We start from the raw sequence: 20,176 nt of genomic DNA, 5'->3' as shown, positions 1-20,176 counted from the left end.
TATTACAGTACATAATGACAAAATAATGTTGTATAAATATATATTAAGGCAACTTGAAAGCACGCTCAAAAAATGTCTGAGCTGATCTACTAATGAAATCTACTCAAGATTACATCTTTCACAAGAGCAAAATATTTTTTGTGGGTTTCGCTTAATGAATATGGAATTTGGGGCATGTCTCCAATCACCCTCAAAGAAAAATGCTAATTATTAAGTGTGACTGGAAAACATTTCAGAAATTGTTACTGCAAATAGATATCACTGGAATTTCATTAACATGTGAACTATGGCTCCTGTTATTGACTATGAGAAAAGAGAATACCTGTTGCAGGATTGCTGACATAGTTTTATTCGAAATGATTTTAAGAACACATAATTATTGCAGAACTTAAAATATTATTGTCATATTCAAAGTTAAACTACACAGGATACTGTATCTCTAAAAAAAGAAAAGTACTGCCAATCTCCTCTTTCCGCTTTAGAGTTTATATTTTAACCTTTTCAAGACCGGCAGGTTCTGCATCCATGTTCAGATCTGTGGTAAATCTGTGTTGCAAATAATACCATATTTTCTTTGTGATTTATGTATTCAGGTGAAATAATTCTGAAAACGATTCAAGAGTTTCATATACCCATGTTTTTTGATCAACTGCACAGCACAAATAGTGGGCTCTCACTAAATACCAGTGGTTTCAGAGTGATGATATCATATACTCATAAATAAACATAACATAAATTACATTAATATATACATGTACAGAATACATACATGAATCTCATTTTTACATATAGGCCTATGTACATTATAGAAATCATATAAAGTCATTATACTAGAAACACTGGAACCCAGAACCCAGAAAGTGATCTGTATGAATAACTTTAGGTAGGATAACCACAAAAGGATCCTTTAAATGTGGATGTGTATCTATTTGTGCACGAGGCTATTTGCACATTTATTCTAAGTAAATCACCCGCGATACAACAATGAAGCACACACACAATTTATTTGATTGCACAAGCAAAGTAGTACTCTTTATATGGGTACTATACTGCATATCTTAGTAAATAAGTGCCTTGAACTGCTTACCATACTGCGTGCTGATTGGTCAGTGCGAGTCACATGGTCAATGGACGCAGAGTTTGGGAGTTGAAGACTGTCATCAAAGGTGATTTGAATGGAGCTCTGAGAAAAAATGGAAATTGTCAGATAGTTCATCTGCTCTTAAATTGCAGAAAAGGAGTTGAACACTGAGTGTCATCACTCTGATTGCTTCAGATACAGTATATCTCCTGAGCTAAATGCCTATTTGCATGTTTTTATTAAGCAGCTAGATGGTAGTGTACCCATAAATCTTCACCTCAGCTTCAAAACAGAAATCTCAGTCACATAAAGATAAAGGAGGATGATAATTAGGCAAAGGAAGAACTGCAAAATCATCTGCTTTACTTTCCCTGCGATGCACCTCTCTCAATTATGTAAAGTGCCAAAGACGACCCTTTTAATTAAGAAATTTCATAAATCAATGAACAGCAAGAGTGGGTGTTGAAATGTAAAACCAATTAAGTTCTTGAGAAGAAAATAGGTTCTTCTCTCATTTAACTTCTCTAAGAGTGTACTCATTTTTTGAAGAGCCATTATGTGCTTGGTTACAGAGATTAATGCAAACTGCATTCAATCTGTCTCTCTTAGTTCACAAGCACACATAACGATCACACTCACCACTAGCTCTAGCCAAAAACATTGTTCAGCAAATCCCATAGTCAGGATATGACATCATTCTGTCCAGGCGAACATGGAAGACTGCCATGACAACAAGCTGCCAACATACCTCTTCAAGCCAGACTTCCACAGTTCACAAATGGAGAGCAAAGCACTTCAACACTCCAGGTAGAAATTTATACTAATCTAATATGAGCTCATAAAAAAAAACAATCAACAAAATCGTGATGGGAGCAGTGATCATGCTAAAAGAAAACCGATGCCAACAAAAGGATTTGCAGCAAGGGGGAAACCTTGGCCAAGCATGATTGGCAAGAAAGGAGTGTGGTAATGGAAAAGACATAAGCAGAACCACTGACTTATGCTGTTGCTGCAGTTGCTGTCATTGATGGACATAATAAGATAAATTTTACTCATGGCCTTCTGCATAAATGATTTAATGTGTTGTGAGACAAGATAAGGGTGTGCAAATAATTATGTTTGTTATCCTCACATTGACATGACTGATCTTCTGACTACAGCCACTTTGAATTGGTCGCATCAAGAACATATTCAAATGCGTATATAAGAGGGCGCTCAAGTATCATTACTTCAGTTTATCTGACTGAGGGACAGAGGGTATTACTCTTTCCTCAAATCACTGAAGTAGTTGTGCAGCTAGCTTTCACAATATCTCATTCCCTTTATCTCAGGGAACTGAGGTTACATTCATAACCGGAGACGTTCCCTTTCGATTCAGTTCACTTTGACATTGCTATGGGAAACAGAATCCCTTCCCGCCACACTTTGTGATGTCACATCCCCAGTGGTAAAACGCTTAAATACGGACATGTATAAAGAGTCACAGGGTTGCAGGCCAATGACTTGTAGATATGCCACAAGTGTATATATACACCGATCAGCCACAACATTAAAACCACCTGCCAAATAGGTCCCCCTCGTTCCGCCAAAACAGCACCAACCCTATGCTAGATGCTACCCTTCTCACCGCAATTGTACAGAGCGGTTATCTGAGTTACCGTAGACTTTGTCAGTTCGAACCAGTCTGGTTATTCTCTGTTGACCTCTCTCATCAACAAGGTATTATACATATGCAGAACTGCTGCTCAATGGATATTTTTTGTTTTTGGCACCATTCAAAGTAAATTCTAGAGACTGTTGTTACAGAAATACTCAAACCAGCCCATCTAGCACCAACAATCATGCCACGGTCCAAATCACTGAGATAAAATTTTTTCCTCATTCTGATGATTGATGTGAACATTAACTGAAGCTCCTGACCCATATCTGCATGATATCTGCATGATTTTATGCACTGCAGCCACACGATTGACTGATTAGATAATCACATTGATGATTGTTGGTGCCAGACAGGATGGTTTGAGTATTTGCTTTGTAGGCCATTTGTCGTGCATAGGGGGAGGAGATGATGCTTGCTCCACTGGAGGAGGTGTTCTCATCCTTTGTGGCAACTGGATTCCACCCTGGTGATTTACTGTATATACAGCACTACTGTCATGTTGTTAGAACAATTCAGAACGTGGTGATTCATAATTTTGGAATGGAAAGCCTTCAAGGCTAGAAAGACAGGCAGTAGTTCTATTTGGTTGATGTGCCACGCCCACTTTGCACCTGTCCAGGTGCCGAAAGCCGGGCTTCCATCGCACACCGCGGCCCAACCCATGTTGGACGCATCACCACTTTCTGTCTGAAAACTTGATCCAGCATAACACCTTGCTGATAGAAGGCTGAAGCTGTCCAAGGTGCTAAAGTAGCCAGACAGCGCCGAGGTACCCCGATGCGAATGCGCCCGTGGCGCCAGGCTTGATGTGTTGCATGTCATTTGAGCCAATACTAGAGAGGACACATGAAACAGACCTAATGGTATGGTGGTGAATGCTGCCGCCATAAAACCTAGTATTTTCTGAAAAGACTTCAGTTGAAGTGTTTTTCCCAGTTTGAACCAAGCAGACACTGAAGAATGACCTGAACGTGCTCGCTCGTGAGGTGTGTACACATGCCCACGAAGTCAAGTTGAACCCCAAAAAGGAGATTTATTGGCTGGGGGAAAGTGTACTTTTCGCACATCTCGGATCTAGAATGGGTCAGAGCCCGCCGCCTTTCTTTGGAATGACAAAATAACGGCTGCAAAACCCACTGTGGTGTCGCATTCTGGGACGGTCTCTATCGCGTTCTTAGCGAGGAGATTGTGATACCGGCACGTCCTGTAGTGGGACCACAGATCGCAGAACGCCATTGAAGAGAGGAGGTCGGTGTACAAACTGAATTGTACAGCTGTGTTCTATTGTATTTAGCACCCAATCTGACTTGCCGTGAGGGCTCACCATGCATCCACGCAACGAGACAGTGGGCTTATTGATTCGCTCACTACAGGAGACAGAGTGCTGCTCGCCATAGGGAAGCGGTTGATCATTGTGTGTGGGGTGTGACATTTTGTGTATCATCCCGGCAAAGTCCAGCCGGGAAAGAGCAATGTGTATATGTGCGTGTGTCTCGCGCATTCAAGCATCTTATCTTTTGTGTGAGAACACTGTGTATGTGAAGACAATACACAGAAACACATTTGAACACCATCCCGGTAACCCACAGCAGGGAATGAGCAGCGTATAAATGTGTGCTTCTCGAATAGATGCGATAAGTACATTTCTGATGTATGCCACAGTTTATGTGAATACAATACACAGAAACAGCATGCATGAAGCCTCCCTTCGAACACCAGCGGGGAGGGGAAGCAAACAGCGTGCGAGTGCTTTCTGTTTTTCTGAGAACATTGATTATATGAAAACCATCACACAGAAACAACATATATGCAAACTCCTAGCGAACTCCAGGCGGGGAGGGCTTGTAAATGCGCGCACATCTCAATCAGATGCAGTGCGAGCAGACGCAACAAGCACTTTATTGCGTGAGAACATTGCTTATGTGAACATAACACACACACAAAAACACGTTTGTCTATCATCCCGATGTACTCAGCGGAGTAGCATGTGAATGTGCACGTTATGGGCAGCGAGTGCATTAATGTTTCTTGTGAGAACACAACACAAACACGTTTGTCTACCATCCCGGCATTCCTGGCGAGGGTGAGTAACGTGTGAATGCGCACGACATGAGCAGCAAGCACATTTCTGTTTCTTGTGAGAACAAAGCAGAAAGCACATTTGTCTACCATCCCGGCGTTCCAGGTGAGGATGAGCAACGTGTGAATGCACGTGTCACTAGCAACGAGAGCATTTGTTTCTTGTAAGAACAAAGCAGAAAGCACATTTGTCTACCATCCCGCCGTTCCCGGCGAGGATGAGTAACGTGCGAATACGCGCATCATGAGCAGCGAGCGCATTTCTGTTTCTTGTGAAAACACAAAGCAGAAACACATCTGTCTACCATCCCGGCAAGAATGAGTAACATTTGAATGCGTGCCTTACGAGCAGCGAGCGCATTTCTGTTTGTAAATATTCATGGAAAGTAAAGACAAGGTGGAAATCATACAGAGTAAGACTTTAAGTATGTCAAAGCTTTGATATAAAAAGAGTTCAACATAATTGATTTATAGGTTCCTTTCTGTCTCATTGTACCTCAGCCAATGGGATTTTGAGGACAGGTGTGACTGGGTAACATTTACTGGCTTAGCCCCTGAGCTCTTGGAGAGGAGGAAGAGAGAACACAAATCCCCTACCGTAGTGGCATATGTTCTTTATTTCTAACATCTATCTCCATTTTACACACACAGATGCATTTCTATACATGATTCATGTGCACATAATGCACTTACAGAGATTTCTGAGGCATAGATACATTGATAGGTAGTACATCCAGTGACGTTAGCTTAGTTAGCCAGAAGCATATGCACTCTCTTCAAAAACCTCTAAGAACGCAGCTTATGCTTTTACATGGCCACATAAATTCTCCGGGAAAAATCTGGGTGTGTTAAGATGATTTCTCTTAATCCCTTAATTGGCGTGAGGAAAACGTCATTCTAGTTTACATGACATTTCAGAACGCAGTTTTCTGCAAAACCCCTGGAATAAACTGCTTTCTTAAAGGGGCATTCAGTAATTCTCTAGCTAGCGTTAACATTGCTCTTCTTCGTGTACTTTAAGTACCGAAGTGACAGTGGTGTTAGACTCTGTACTGCCATCTTTCGATGTGGATCAGCATGATTGTCTCTGCTGCCCCTGTCAGCTTTGGAATATCATTTGCATCTGGAAAATATCGCATTTGAGGTAATTTCTAAAGTTATTTATTACTTCTATAATATAATTGCTTTGCCTAAAAACAAACGTCAGAAATCAAGTGAACATGCTTCTACTTTTAAGGTTAGATTATTGTTGTCCCTCATATCAGTAATCTTTGGAGACTGTCTATGTTTCACTTTATTTCTAAAGACAGTTATTACCTTTATTAGAGAGCTGCTTAGCGTAAAATAAACCTCAATTATCTAACAATACAGCATGTTATGGTAAAGGAAAGATTAGAGTTGTTTTTGATGATCAAATTTAGCATGTCCGTGAATACTGTATTTGAAGAACTCATTTTATTTCCAAACAACCAATGTCATGGTTTACACAAAATCCACAATAATCGCTGTGTCAAGCAACTTTGCACTAAACTAATGAAGAAGTAGATGCCTTACCATTACCGTTTTTTTGCCTTTGCTGGTCTTTCTGTCTTCACTTCACTTTTTATAGAAAACTATTGTGAGTACAGTCTTCATCTCATGTGAGTGTACACCATTCGGATCAAACTTCACAAAAACACAATCAATTCGTTAATGTGTAAAACTTTTTAAATTGGCTCCAAACTAATGAATGTACCTTTAAGTGCATGTCAACACTATAGACCTTATTCTATCATTTTTAAGGAGAATGACAACAAGGCTGTGAGGGATAGACTTACCATCTCTTCAATGGCATGAAGCTGTTTAAAGCTCCTAGATCACTCATGTTGTCTAGAGTTCTTTGTACACTAAATGTTCTTGGACAGATATTTCATCAATGTTTTGTCCGCAGAATGATCCAAAAACACTTTAAACTGCAGTACAGCCCATTGAAGAGACTGTAAGTCTATCCCTCAGCTTTGTTGTCATTCCCATTCCACAAAGTTGGGGCTAGCATTAATAAGGTCTATTGCATCAAAAGCAAGTAAACAGTTAAATTATGACATTGTTTTATCATTTGCTGGATCATTTCATTGTCAAAGCACATCCAATTTAGCATAACACCACTTATTTTCTATGCTCATATGAGACAGGACCACTTCATTTGCATACAAATGTTTGATATGACATGTTTTTTATGTCTCCAGAGTAAATACATAAAAACAAAAGTAGTTAACTGTCTAAAAATATAAAATGGATGTTTATTTCTGTATTGTCGTTAGTCTGAGCTTATGCAAACTTTTGAATCCTATTTTCATAATAAATTGTCTTATTCTGTTTTCTTAATTATGGTGTGACACATTTATAATTTGGTGTAGTATTCAAAATAATGATCAGAATATGTTTTAAGCAAAGAATGTATAAATCTTACTGGCAAAAGGCTGGACATGATATCATCATCAGTCAAAAATAATTTTGTTTGTTATAACAAAAAATTTACATATACACAAATTAAAAGCCTATACTTAATCAAAGGCTTGATTAAAATTTTTTGAATGATTAGAACTGTGCCTTTTGAATCTTTTTTATATTATTTTTCAAGTTATAAATAACGTGTATGTATGTATATATATATATATAATTATTATAATTATTATTATTTTTGTGTGTGTGAAAAAGAATGAATGATTAACAGTATTTACATTTCATGCTTAAATGTCTGCTAAATTATTACATTTAAATGTCAACAACTCATGAACAGTTTTGAATGTAGTTCGACATAATGAGAAGAACAACCAAAACAGTGTGATGCAAGAAATCCTGTTCAAATGTGTGCTGATCATCAATGTAAAATTTGAGGTTGTACATCACAACTTTCTGATTCTCTCCTAAGCAACAAATCACAGCATCATGCCATGATACACACACTGGCTATAACCCACTACACAGACACCTGCACTGACACCAGGGAAAGTATCAACAACACCGAAGCAAGAAGAAGGACGTTAGCAATCTATTAGGCATTTGTGACCATTTCTGACCTCCATAAATGAGTTCGGTAATTTAAATAAATTAATAAAAAGTAATTTTAATAAATTAGTAAAAACTCTACATTCAAATACAGGATTGAGGAAAGCTTATTCAGTCTTTTGTATCAGCAGTTTGTTCAGGTTACATCAGTGAAATCAGCATCCGTAATCAAAAACAGGACCAGTCCACCCCCACTAAGCACACTCAAGCATTTAAAGTCGTCATGAAACGAAAATTCACCCTATCTGTTTTCTGAATGCATGTTATTGATCTTATTGTGAATGATTCATCCATGCATTTGTTTTATTTAAAAAAATTTAAAAAAAGTTTGACCTCGTAACCTTTAATCAAAATGTAACAACCGATCTTCCGGTGAAACGACTGACTTCTCTCTGATGAAGTATGCAGGACTTCTCCAATCATTTAGTCCGCTTAAACCCCGCCCCTTTCTTATAAATACCACTACCTTGCGTAGAGTTGAACGAAGCATAAATCGCATGTTGGTGAAGATGGCACGGTGCATTTTCGTCTGTTTTCCTTCAAAACTATCGTTAACCCAAACTTCCTTGGTTACGGGTCAGCTGGCTTGAATTTACTTTTCGAATGAAGAGGAATAAAGGCGAATTCGCGGTTGTGTTCAAGACATTTCACAGCTGAATTGCTGAGGTGATCACTAATGAAAACAAGGCTTCGGATGCCTCTAGAGTTTATTTATATTTCTGAATGCAGTTATCTTGGGATGCATAGCATAGTTTTTTTTTCCTTTATATTTAATGTATTGTGATTCAAAACGTTAGAATATGGTTATCTTTAACTCACTCGTTTTTCAACAGCTACAGCCTCTTCGTAAGCAAAGACCACTATGTGCTCGCTCATTTATGTTGACAGTTTGATCATAAATGTGTTGAGCTCACTGCTCAATTTCACCGATAACCGGCTCTGACTTGAGCAGCACGGTGGTAGGGGTGTGTGTGTCCACTGCAAACTCTCATTCAGATCTGCCTCTGTTCTGCTATGCAACGGCCATATTTTCATAATCCAATCAACAACCAATGTGTAAACTCAAACACATCCTAAATTTTTTTCTTGTTTTATAAGCTGTTTCACTTGGAAATACGTCACAATACGGAAGAAAAGTCGGTCGCAACTTCCGTTTCATGCTGACTTTAAAACAAAATCAGCATTTCACTCATTCCAAACTAGCTCAGTTACGTCAGTCTGCATTTTCAACATAAGTCAAACATACAAGGATCATGTCTGATAATGTTTGAGATATCTGATATACGTCACATTATTGATATGCATATTGTGCGTTAAACCAGTATACAGACATTTTCACGCAGAAATCATTAAGTTATACATCAAGCTAGTGTGTGTCTCAGTCATGAATATGTGTGTGTGTGTATGGAGGACAGTGTGTATTCCTAGCCACACTAGTGTAATGTCACTCTGCGTTTGAACCACCTAGCATTGAATCCCCCTCTGGCCTCTTCAAACACACCAACCCAGCCATTTGAACCAACCAAAAATATCCTTGCTCAGACAGCATGACGCAACTTGTTCACAAAAACTAAGCATTTACGTATTCCTTGGAGCAAATTTCACTCACTGGGTGCCAGCTCTCACTGGAAGAAGGCGTGACACCATCTCACAATAAGAGAAAATGTTGAGAATTGTTATGTGCAATCTTAGCCGTGGGCCTTGTGGTATCCTGCAGTGTCGAGCTGTGACATTTAATTGATATCTGTGATATCTGTAGAGTTTGTTGCCCTACAGTCTAGTCATAAGCCAATGTGAAAGAAAGATGAGGCTAGCTTGACCCTTCCATTCATCAAAATAAAGAGAGAAACCAGCTAAATCAAAAAGAGCACCTTGCTTTATATGGAGCTTAAAACACAAACTGCTGCTCATATAGTAGCCTCATTATAACCAGCACTTAATTTGAAGCCACCACAAAGATATGCACAGATGCCACACATACTTTACTCTTCCACACAGACACACATGCCTGGAGGTCTGTGCCATATTGGCAATGGCTAAACTCTCAGAACATTGACAGTATCAGACAGGCCAGCTTGGAGAGCAAGAGATATCTAAAAACAGTCTCAGCCATTAAACTAATCAGTTTTTATTTCAAATGTACAAAAATATGAGTAAGGTATTGCACAACAAATAAAAATAAAAAAAATAGTTGCTTTTGAAGACAATGAGGTTGAGGAGCCAAATTGTTGGACAGTCCTATATTCCCAGGGATGCTCTGCTTCGGCCATATCTCTCGGGCTAGTGGCAATTGCCCTTTTTTAGTAACCATGTGATGATAAATTGAGGACATGTTCAACATGTTTTCTTTGTAACTACATGGCTCATTCTGGCACTCGGACATACAAACAATGGGCCTCATTCATGAAAATGTCCATCCTGATCTCATGAAATTTACATGCACTGACAAAATTTTTTCAATTAAAAATGTATGTGCTGTATAACACGTTTGGCTGTTTGGAAATGCCCAGCTGGGGGCACCAAACGTGAGTATTCAGACAAGGTTTTAAGGTGAATTTTAGATGGATGTTTTTAAAACATAACTCCCTAACGAAAAACTTTTGCCTGAACCTAACCAATAGTGTTTTAAAATATAAATGAGATGTTTAAAAAAGACATCCTTACCAAATCGACACCTAAACCTAACCATTAGTGTTTTAAAATATATAAATATATATGAGATGTTAAAAAAGACATCCTTACCTTATCGATGTTTTCGTGTTTTAAAATATAAATGAGATGTTAAAAAAGACATACCTTATCAATGCCCAAACCTAACCATTAGTGTTTTAAAATGCAGAGGCAAAATGAAAAATCACATTTTCTGAACAAACCACATAATTTTGGGCCGCTTCTATGACTCTGCCCTGTCATGTGTCTGCTTGAGTTCATTAGTCGACTTGAACTGCGGTTCGCTATCTGTCACCTACTCGACGATTTGTCGATGTAGTGACACTAGGGGTCACTCTTGGGAGCCCGAAACACCTCTGGTCTTTGAAAAAAGGCCAATGAAAATTGGCGAGTGGTATTTGCATACCACTCCCTTGAACATACGGGTATAAATGGAGCTGATATGCAACCACTTATTCAGATTTTCTCTTCGGAGCCGAACGGTCGATGCTCACTGAGCTGAATTCCCACGGCTGTTCATTCACCTCTGCTGGATCTGACGGCACATTTCAGCGGCTTCTCCTCCCTCTGCACTGGTGCACTGCAGAGAACGCCCCTGGGCGCTTCGGCAGAAATAAAAGAGTATATTCTAAAAAAAAAAAGAGTATATTTCTCTAAAAGAGCGGCATACACGGAACGTCTTTTTAAAGACGCCTTTCCGTTTGTGTGTTATTCCTGGTTGCGGTCGTTATCTCTCGTCTTCTGACAGTCACGATCACTGTCTTTCGTGTCTGGGCGCTGCCCACACCGAGACAGCGTTCTTGGATGGGTCATGTACTCATTGCGAGAACATGTCCATGGCAACGATGCGGTCGCGGCTTGCCTTTGTAAGAAAGCAAGCCACCCCAGCAGCTCCCCGCCCCGGTCCTTCTACCCACAGATATGAGGCCAGCTCGGCTAGCACTGGGGGCGATTTGGGGACCCCAATGGGACAACCTCTGCCGGGTTTCCCCCCACGGACCTCCCATTCCCCAGCACGCTCGTCTGCCCCAATCGGGCTTCCGGATGAGTCCGCCAGCTCGTCTCACGGCGAGTTCGACCTCTTATTCGGAGCCCGCGAAGGTGATGAGCTCTCGAGCGCAGCATCGGAGAACGGGCTCGTCCAGTCGGACACGGAAGCCTCAGCTGGGCTACCCCCCTCGAGTGCGGTCGCCCAGTCACAGGCTGACGCGGAGATGACGGACATGCTTTCCTCGGCAGCCGCGAGCGTCGGGCTAGAATGGAACCATTCGCTCTTCCCTGAACCCTCGTGGCTCAATGATTGGTTCCTGGGCTCGCGGCGCTGCTCACAGCCACGCCCCGCCCCAGTTCCTTTCTTCCCGGAAGTGCACGAGGAGCTGACAAGGTCGTGGGAGGCACCTTTTACTGCCCGGTCCCCATCTTTCAGCTCCCCCGCCCTCACTACCCTCGATGGTGGGGCAGCCAAGGGCTATTCAGCGATCCCCCCAGTGGATAAGGCGCTCGCGGTGCACCTATGCCCGCAGAGCGCCGCCACCTGGCCCGGGCGCCCAAAGCTCCCGTACAAGGCCTGGGATGCGCAGTCGGATTGGTGCTTTCCTTCCTGCAGGAGAGGTTGGAAGGGTGGCTGTCCCCCTCCACCCTGAAGGTGTATGTAGCCGCTATAGCAGCACACCACGACACAGTGGTGGGTAAGTCCTTAGGGAAGCATGACCTGATCATCAGGTTCCTGAGAGGCGCCAGGAGGTTGAATCCCTTCAGACCGCGCCTCATTCCCTCATGGAACCTCTCTGTAGTTCTTCAGGGTCTACGGAGAGCCCCCTTTGAGCCCCTGCAGTCAGCTGAGCTTAAGGCACTCTCTTTGAAGACTGCCCTCCTGACTGCGCTCACTTCCATCAAGAGAATAGGAGACCTGCAAGCGTTCTCTCAAAGCGATTACTTCTATCAAAATGTAGTGCAGTTTGGATGAAAGAACACAACACGTTCGGATGTCTTACGGACGATTTACACTTGTCGGGAACAGGTGTAAATTTTGTTCGTACCGACTAACGTTTTAAAAATACAAAAATGTTTTTACTCTGCTAACAAACAGCAAAGGCATAGACTATGTCGCAAAAAGGAAAGTAATGAGAAAAATTCGTGAAGTTTTCCATCATTTCCTGAGGGCTTGTATTTTCAATCGGACACGAATATGAAAAGTTAAAAGTTCCCAGACTAGCTAAAAAAGGATATTATAGACAAAATATTATATAAGTATTATATGAAAATAGTACATGAAAATATATCGATGAATTTTGAGTTTAAATGAGCTAGTAATCTAATTCCCTGACGAAAAAGGTGTGTAGAAAAATAAATGTAGTCTACAATACTAGTTAAACCATCATAAAATCATGAATATACACTAAAGTACTAAAGCTATTCTACCACCACGGTTGAGAATTATTGAGTACAGTTCGCTAACCATGCCGAGAATTCTGGGCCGCGAACGGTTTATAATCTTACCATGCCAAACCGTGCTCAAGTGAAAATGCTACTGTAACCGCTCTGTACCGTGGTTAGAACCGTTTGGTCCGATGGTGAACAAGTGGCTATTGACTCATGGCCTTTAATGTGTCTTATTTACTCTGTCTTGAAAAAGTATTCAGATGTTTAAATTTCTTCTTTCAAAGCACAAAAAAATTAGGGATGTGCATGAGTAATCGATTAATCGAGTACTTGTTCCACTTTAAATATTCGACTAGTAAAAACACTACGTTGAATATGGCAATTTGATTTTCATTTGTGCCTTTGCCTGCTATGGGCAACAATGAAATTGCTTCTCTTACCTAACTCTTGCCGTTACAACTTATTGCATTGGTTGGTGCTGTGAATGCATGATGTTGTTAAAAGAACACTGAAATTATTTAAAGTGAGTTTCTATCACTTTAGAAAACAGGGAATGTAAGTTTCTATGTGCCAGTGCAAATATATATATATATATATATATATATATATATATATATATATATATATATATATATATATATATATATATATAAATAATTTTATTTATTTTTTTATTTTATTTTATTTATTTATTTTTTTGTCATTTTTTAATATAGATGTCGTTGTTTATGCATAGTGCTAATTTTTTCATTAAAAAACAGGTTCGGGGGCCTGGGTAGCTCAGCGAGTATTGATGCTGTCTACCACCCCTGGAGTCACGAGTTCGAATCCAGGGTTGTGCTGAGTGACTCCAGCCAGGTCTCCTAAGCAACCAAACTGGCCCGGTTGCTAGGAAGGGTTGAGTCACATGGGGTAACCTTCTCATGGTCGCTATAATGTGGTTCGCTCTCGGTGGGGTGCGTGGTGAGTTGTGCGTGGATGCCGCGGAGAATAGCGAAGCCTCCACACGTGCTGTTTCCGTGGTAACACGCTCAACAAGCCACATGATAAGATGCACGGATTGACGGTCTCAGACGCGGAGGCAACTGTGATTCATCCTCTGCCACCCGGATTGAGGCGAGTCACTACGCCACCACGAGGACTTAGAGCGCATTGGGAATTGGGCGTTCCCAATTGGCATTCCAAATTGGGGAGAAAAGTGGAGAAAAGAAATTAATAAAAAAAACAAAAACAAAATAACAGGTTCAAATGTTGGTTGAAATTAAATTCTAAATTTCAAGTAATCGATTACTCGTTTTTTTATGAATAAGAGTACTCGACTACAAAAAAGACTCGAAATGCCTATCCCTACTTAAAACTCAAAAACTTGTATAATTTTGTTAATTTCTTTTTAATTTGTTAAAAAATTGTGTTCGAAAATATTTTTTATACAAAAAACTGAAATGTACAATCTGTAAAAGTATTTAGTACCTGTATTGCAGCAGGTCCATGTATTTCTGGTCTTGTTATTTGCATACTGAAAATATTTTTTTAAACTTTAATTGATTTTAATTAAAATGTCACAGAGAACAAATGATCAAACATATGCACATTTGTAAAAATTAGTGTGTACATACACACATGACTAAAGAAATACTCTGAGGTAGCCTATCAGTTAGGTTTGTCCAGACAGTCAAGAGTGACTGCACATTCCCTTAAATAAACGATCTCATGCTGAATATGTCACGTTACCTTACTGTGCGCATGAGACTGTGTGTATATCTGCAAATTCTGTCAGAGGGATAAACTGATAAGCTTAAGTTATGGTGTACATCAAAGAACTGTGCATTTTTATATCAATTTAAACTGTTTATTAGCTGCGTGTTTGTGTGAGCATTCTCAGAGGATGGCCTTCTATTGTCATCATCACATATAGCCAGCTGTGCAGATCACCCCCAGGTCAAATCCCTGGATTACTGGTGTAAGTGTTTGTGTGTATATGTTTGTGTTTGTGTCCTTGTGTTTCAAACGAAGGATAGGCCCCTTAGCAGTCCTCGCACATTACAGACATGAAGTCCAATACTAACCCTTTCAAAGCAATTATGAGGACCACAGCTACAGAAAATGGTCCAAACACTTTATTCCCACTCCAGCTGAGTAAGCAGCATCATAATGACATCCTTGTTTCTCTGAAGGTGCAAAAAGAGTAGAATCCATTCATTTGTTTACTTGTTTTTGCACAAACATGTAGCTCAGCCTCCGCCTTCTAATTAAGTTTATATTAGGGATGCACCGATTCCACTTTTTCTCTTTGGATCCGATTCCGATATTGGAAATCTCAGTATCGGCCGATACCGATCCCGACCCGATACCAGTGTTGTTTTTTTGCATAATCAGTTTAGAATATCTTTACATTATTGTGTGGAACTAATTTGGTGTGCTCTTTAATATGTAAAGAAACATAAACCTCTAACTGCACATTATTTCAATATAAATGTATAGCTTATTAAGAAAAACTTTATTGTTAACTAGTATACTGGATAATGTAACAGCAAAATTAACTGTAATTACAGTATAAGTCATCAGTAGAAATTTTTTTGCTAAATGCTTTTTGTTTGTTTGCAGTTGTAAGATATCAGCTCATTTTTCATTCACACAGTTATTTTTTGGAATCCATTCAAATTAAATATTACTATAATTTGTAAACAAATGATAATAATAATAATATATTATAATAGTAATATATAGTAATATATAGTAATATACCTCAATCGTGCACCTTTTGTCACGGATCCACCGGGCTCTCTCTCGCTTTCTTCCTCACTGCTGTCAGCCCTCACTCTCCCCTGAGTTCTGATTACTCGCACCTGCATATCATTAGTGGCTAATCAAGGACTGCATATATACCCGGCTTTCACACACACTCTTTGTCTGTTCTCATCGATAGTATCTCTGAGACACCAGATCTTTCTACTATGTCAAACATACCGGTGTCTTCCTTATTCCCTGCAAGTATCATAAGACTGTTGTGAGTTATCTGTGTCTATACCCTGTCTGGATATTACTCACCTGCTGTTTGCCACTCTGCTCAACTGGATTTACTCACAATGTTTACATCACTGTTTCAGTCATCTGTTCAATAAACTCTGCTACTGAGTTCATACCTCTGCCTCCGTGAGACTCTCTGTGACACCTTTAACTTTTAAACCCTCACGCTTTTATTTTGACATTCTGAACTCTCCAGGAAGTCTTGTATGTGTCTGTTTGTAGGCAAGTTCACATTAGTTCGCTTCTTATACAAATGCTGGTAAAAATTCACCTCTGGTGCCGTTCTTAAATGCATATTATAAGTGAACCGAACTATTGAGTGTCTACATCTGAGATGTTGTTCTTGAGTAGCGTTCAAATATTGCGCACTGCTGTGAAGGCTAAAAATAACTGCCAGTGTAAACAGAGCAGCGCCATTCACTGATGCGCTGGAGTTGCGCATGCATTTTATATTTATAAATCACAGCCTTTTGTGATTCACAGAGCTATCCCACGTCTTCAAGTGGCACTGAATAAAATGCACGAGTCATATGAACTACTTTAATTGTGTCTTAATGGTTCTTTTATGTCATTTTTTTGAGCTTGACAGTAACGAACATGACTAACACACGGTATCGGATTTGGATCGGGCTCGTCGGACCGATACACGATCCATCTAAAAACATCAGTATCGGAGCGATCGGTGCATCCCTAGTTTATATAGGAACAGACACCCCTTGAGCATGCTCCTTTATACAAGTCCTACATAGATTAACAGCAAAGTGTTAAAGATGAACATTGAACTTTTTCATTTCATCATTCATTCACGTTCTCTTTTTATCCTCCCTCCGTCAGCAAACCGGTAACCTTATTATAATTAAGGATGTGCGCTACGACTAATTTGACTGTCGTTTAAACGGAAGTTTTGTCTAGTCTAAAGAGAAACCAACCTTCAGAAATCAGTAAAAAAAAAAAAAAAAAAAAGTTTTTATGCGACCCATTTAAAATACTTCCAAATCCGATGCTAAATTCCACTGAAAAGGGGCATTTATCTGCGACGTGCTCGCCTTGAATTATGATCATTGTACATTAAATATAGAACATGACACGAGTGTTAGTGAATATTTAACAGACATATTTATTGAAAACAATTGAATGAATAGTGCAGGATCAATGGAACAACCCTAAAAGCCTGTTCTAAACGGAAATCACCAAGTAAAAGTTACTTAACATATTAAAACAGTCAGGACATTGTTGAAAATAATGAACAGGGAGACTAAGCCAAATCTACCAGAGAGAAAAAAAATGCACTGAAAAGTCACGCTTAATTCACGCCATGCAGTCATACATTAACCATTGATCTAATATGACAGCTGTTCGGTAAAGAACGTCAACCAATAACAGTTACGATGTTAAAATAAATAAATAAAATAAAAAATAAAAAAATAAAAAAAGTAGCTACAGGATAGAAAAAAATAGGCCTGTGATGTAGCCTGCAATAAACCTAATATATTCTAAACATGACTTGCACACAGAATAAAATATAGTTTAACCCATTCAGCAGTCAGCACCTTGTTGAAAATAGCCTTCTTAATCAGCAGATTTAAAAAATGGCATACCTAGCCTAAAACAGTTATTTTCTAGGCTACTTACTCAAAAGCATAATTTTTTGGATGAGCAAATTTACCCCGTCGACATGTTCCGGTGAAAGACGGGACTTGACTCACCTGAGGCGTCTATCCTGCGCTTGAAAAATCCTGCTCAGTGGAAAAATAACGTACAAGCATGCACAGATTTAAAGAAGACTCAAATGTGAAAACATCCATAGGGACTTTCAAACGTTTGGAAAGCCGATTCCCGCACCACCGAAGTTATTTCATAACTACTTTGCTGAGTTCGCTTGTCTAGTGAGAGGACATTTTGAGGGAGAGGGAAGACGCACGCGCAGCCTGAGGTGAAATTAAACTCTGTATCTGCTCCAGATATTCTCTTTTTTAAATAATATTTGTATTATTAATTCTATTTAAAATATGTAACATTAATATGACAGTAATTTAAGTGCAGCCTCTGTAAAAATATAAAGCCAAACGTAAATGTGTAAAAAATTATGATCAGTTTAATGGGGGGAAATATTAATCGACTAGTAATTCCAGTGTCGACTAGCAGCATCAGAACCGTTTAGTCGACTAGTCTCGCACATCCCTAATTATAATCCCACCGTGTATGGAATTTTGCATAAGATATTAACCAATGGCCAATTGCTAGTTAATCTTAAAGTTATCTGGAGACCTTCTTACTAATGAACTTAATTAAAAAAAGTTGACAAGTTCCATATGGAATGATTAGAGAAACTCTGGGAGTGCTGGTGCAGTGTTATCCATGCATTTCCCCCTCAGTGCCCTAGACAACTCATGAGTCACTGGCTAAATGTACACACATATGCACATCGCCCTTAATCTGACCTCTTTCATTTAGCTGTCACTCACGATATCCTTACTGTTGCTATGATTCTGAGACATGTGGGTGGACACACAAGACTCGTTTGGCTTCTTCTTGCTCTCTCTCTCTCTGTCTCCTTTGTCTATACACAGAAAACAAGTTTCAAAATTACAGTCAACATGAAATCGTTTTCACAACCCATTTTCTTCCTGTAATCTGATGTATTTTTGAGTGAAAATAAAATGTAGGATGGGACTTTGGATGGTTTTCTCCATCGCAATTTGTAAGTGTTCCACATGAGAATGGAGCCAGGAGGTTGGAGGGAAGGGGCTGAAAAGTAAGAAGGATTAGTAATGTCATCTGAAAAAGAAAGTTGTTTTTAAAGTGATAGTTGACCCAAGAATGAAAATACTCATCGTTTACTCGAGCTGCCATCCCAGATGTGTATGACTTTCTTATTCAGCAGAACACAAATGAAGATATTTAGAAGAATATTGCAGCTCTGTAGGTCCATACAATGCAAGTGAATAGTGACCATAACTTTGAATCTCCAAAAAGCACATAGAGGCAGCATAAAAGTAATCCATATGACTCCAGTAGTTTAATCGATGTCTTCAGAAACTATATGATAGGTGTGGGTGAGCAACACGTTGCACATTCACAAGAGTTCTTTTATTTTTTGCTGATTTGCATTCTTTGTGCATATCGACACTTACTGGGCTGTAGTGCAAATATGATTTATTTTTTGTTTTTCCTTTGTTTTATCCTTCACTGTCTAGTAGGTGCCGATATGAACAAAGAATGCAAATTGGCAAAAAACAGAAGAAGAGCACTGTCCTCTCCATAGGAGGGTTGGTGAAAGTGTAGATAAATATTAAAAAGGACTTAAATATTGATCTGTCTCTCTGTGGGTCCATACAATGAAAGTGAATGGTGAACAGAACTTTGCAGGTCCAAAAAGCATAAAGGAAGCACAAAAGACTCCAGTGGCTAAATCCATGTCTTCAGAAGCAATGATAAGTGTGGGTAAGAAACACTATAAAACGGCATTTTCACTTTCACTTTCACATTCTTTTTCTTTTGTTTTTGGTGATTCACATTCTTTGTGCAATTTATAGTAAAACGGACTTTAATATTGATCTGTTTCTCACCCACACTTATCATATCGCTTCTGAAGACATGTATTAAACCACTGGAGTCTTATGGATTACTTTATTGGTGCCTTTATGTTCTTTTTGGAGATTAAAGGTTCTGGTCACCATTCACTTGCATTGTATGGATCTACAAAGCTGAGGTATTCTTCTAAAAAATTTTGTTTGTGTTTTGCAGAAGAAAGAGAGTCATACACATCTGGGATGTCATGAGGGTGAGTAAATGATGAGAATTTTTTTCTTTTTGGGTGAACTATCACTTTAAGTTAAAACATTTTGCTGAAAGATTACAAAGACAAACATTTTTCTTCATACAAATGTGCACTGATGAATTGTGCACAATAATGCCAGAAGCATACTTTACGCAAGCATGCATACACAGACGCGAGCGCTTGGCTAATGCATTACTGAGGCGTTAGCAACCATCAGTACTCTAGGGGGCAATAAAGATACCTTCAAAAGTCTGTGCTATTCAATTGAATATGTTATTATTCAGGTAAGTTGCTATAAATATTTTGATTTTACCTTACTTGCTCATCAATATTCTCTTCAATCTGTTGGCCTTACCATGACAGTAATTGACTCGAAAGAGAAAACTCTCCATAGGAGAGGACAGTTCACACTAATGTCCACTATAGTGCTCCTTGTGGCAAAGTTGAG

General features: G+C 39.3%; 1 protein-coding gene across 2 annotated transcripts in view; it reads right to left on the bottom strand.

Annotated features, from left to right (window-relative positions):
• The window catches only part of LOC127437498 (phospholipid transfer protein C2CD2L-like), a 40,941-nt gene that overhangs the window by 12,807 nt on the left and 7,958 nt on the right, over positions 1–20,176 (bottom strand). For both annotated transcript variants that reach the window (XM_051692472.1, XM_051692463.1), the window contains exon 3: positions 1,088–1,183. In XM_051692472.1, coding sequence (XP_051548432.1) covers positions 1,088–1,183 — 96 coding nt within the window. The remainder of the gene's footprint in view (positions 1–1,087; positions 1,184–20,176) is intronic.

The sequence above is a fragment of the Myxocyprinus asiaticus genome, chromosome 4, assembly GCF_019703515.2.
Source record: "Myxocyprinus asiaticus isolate MX2 ecotype Aquarium Trade chromosome 4, UBuf_Myxa_2, whole genome shotgun sequence".
NCBI lineage: Eukaryota > Metazoa > Chordata > Actinopteri > Cypriniformes > Catostomidae > Myxocyprinus > Myxocyprinus asiaticus.
Note: the sequence above shows the minus strand (reverse complement) of the source record. Positions and strands in the feature narration are given on the sequence as shown.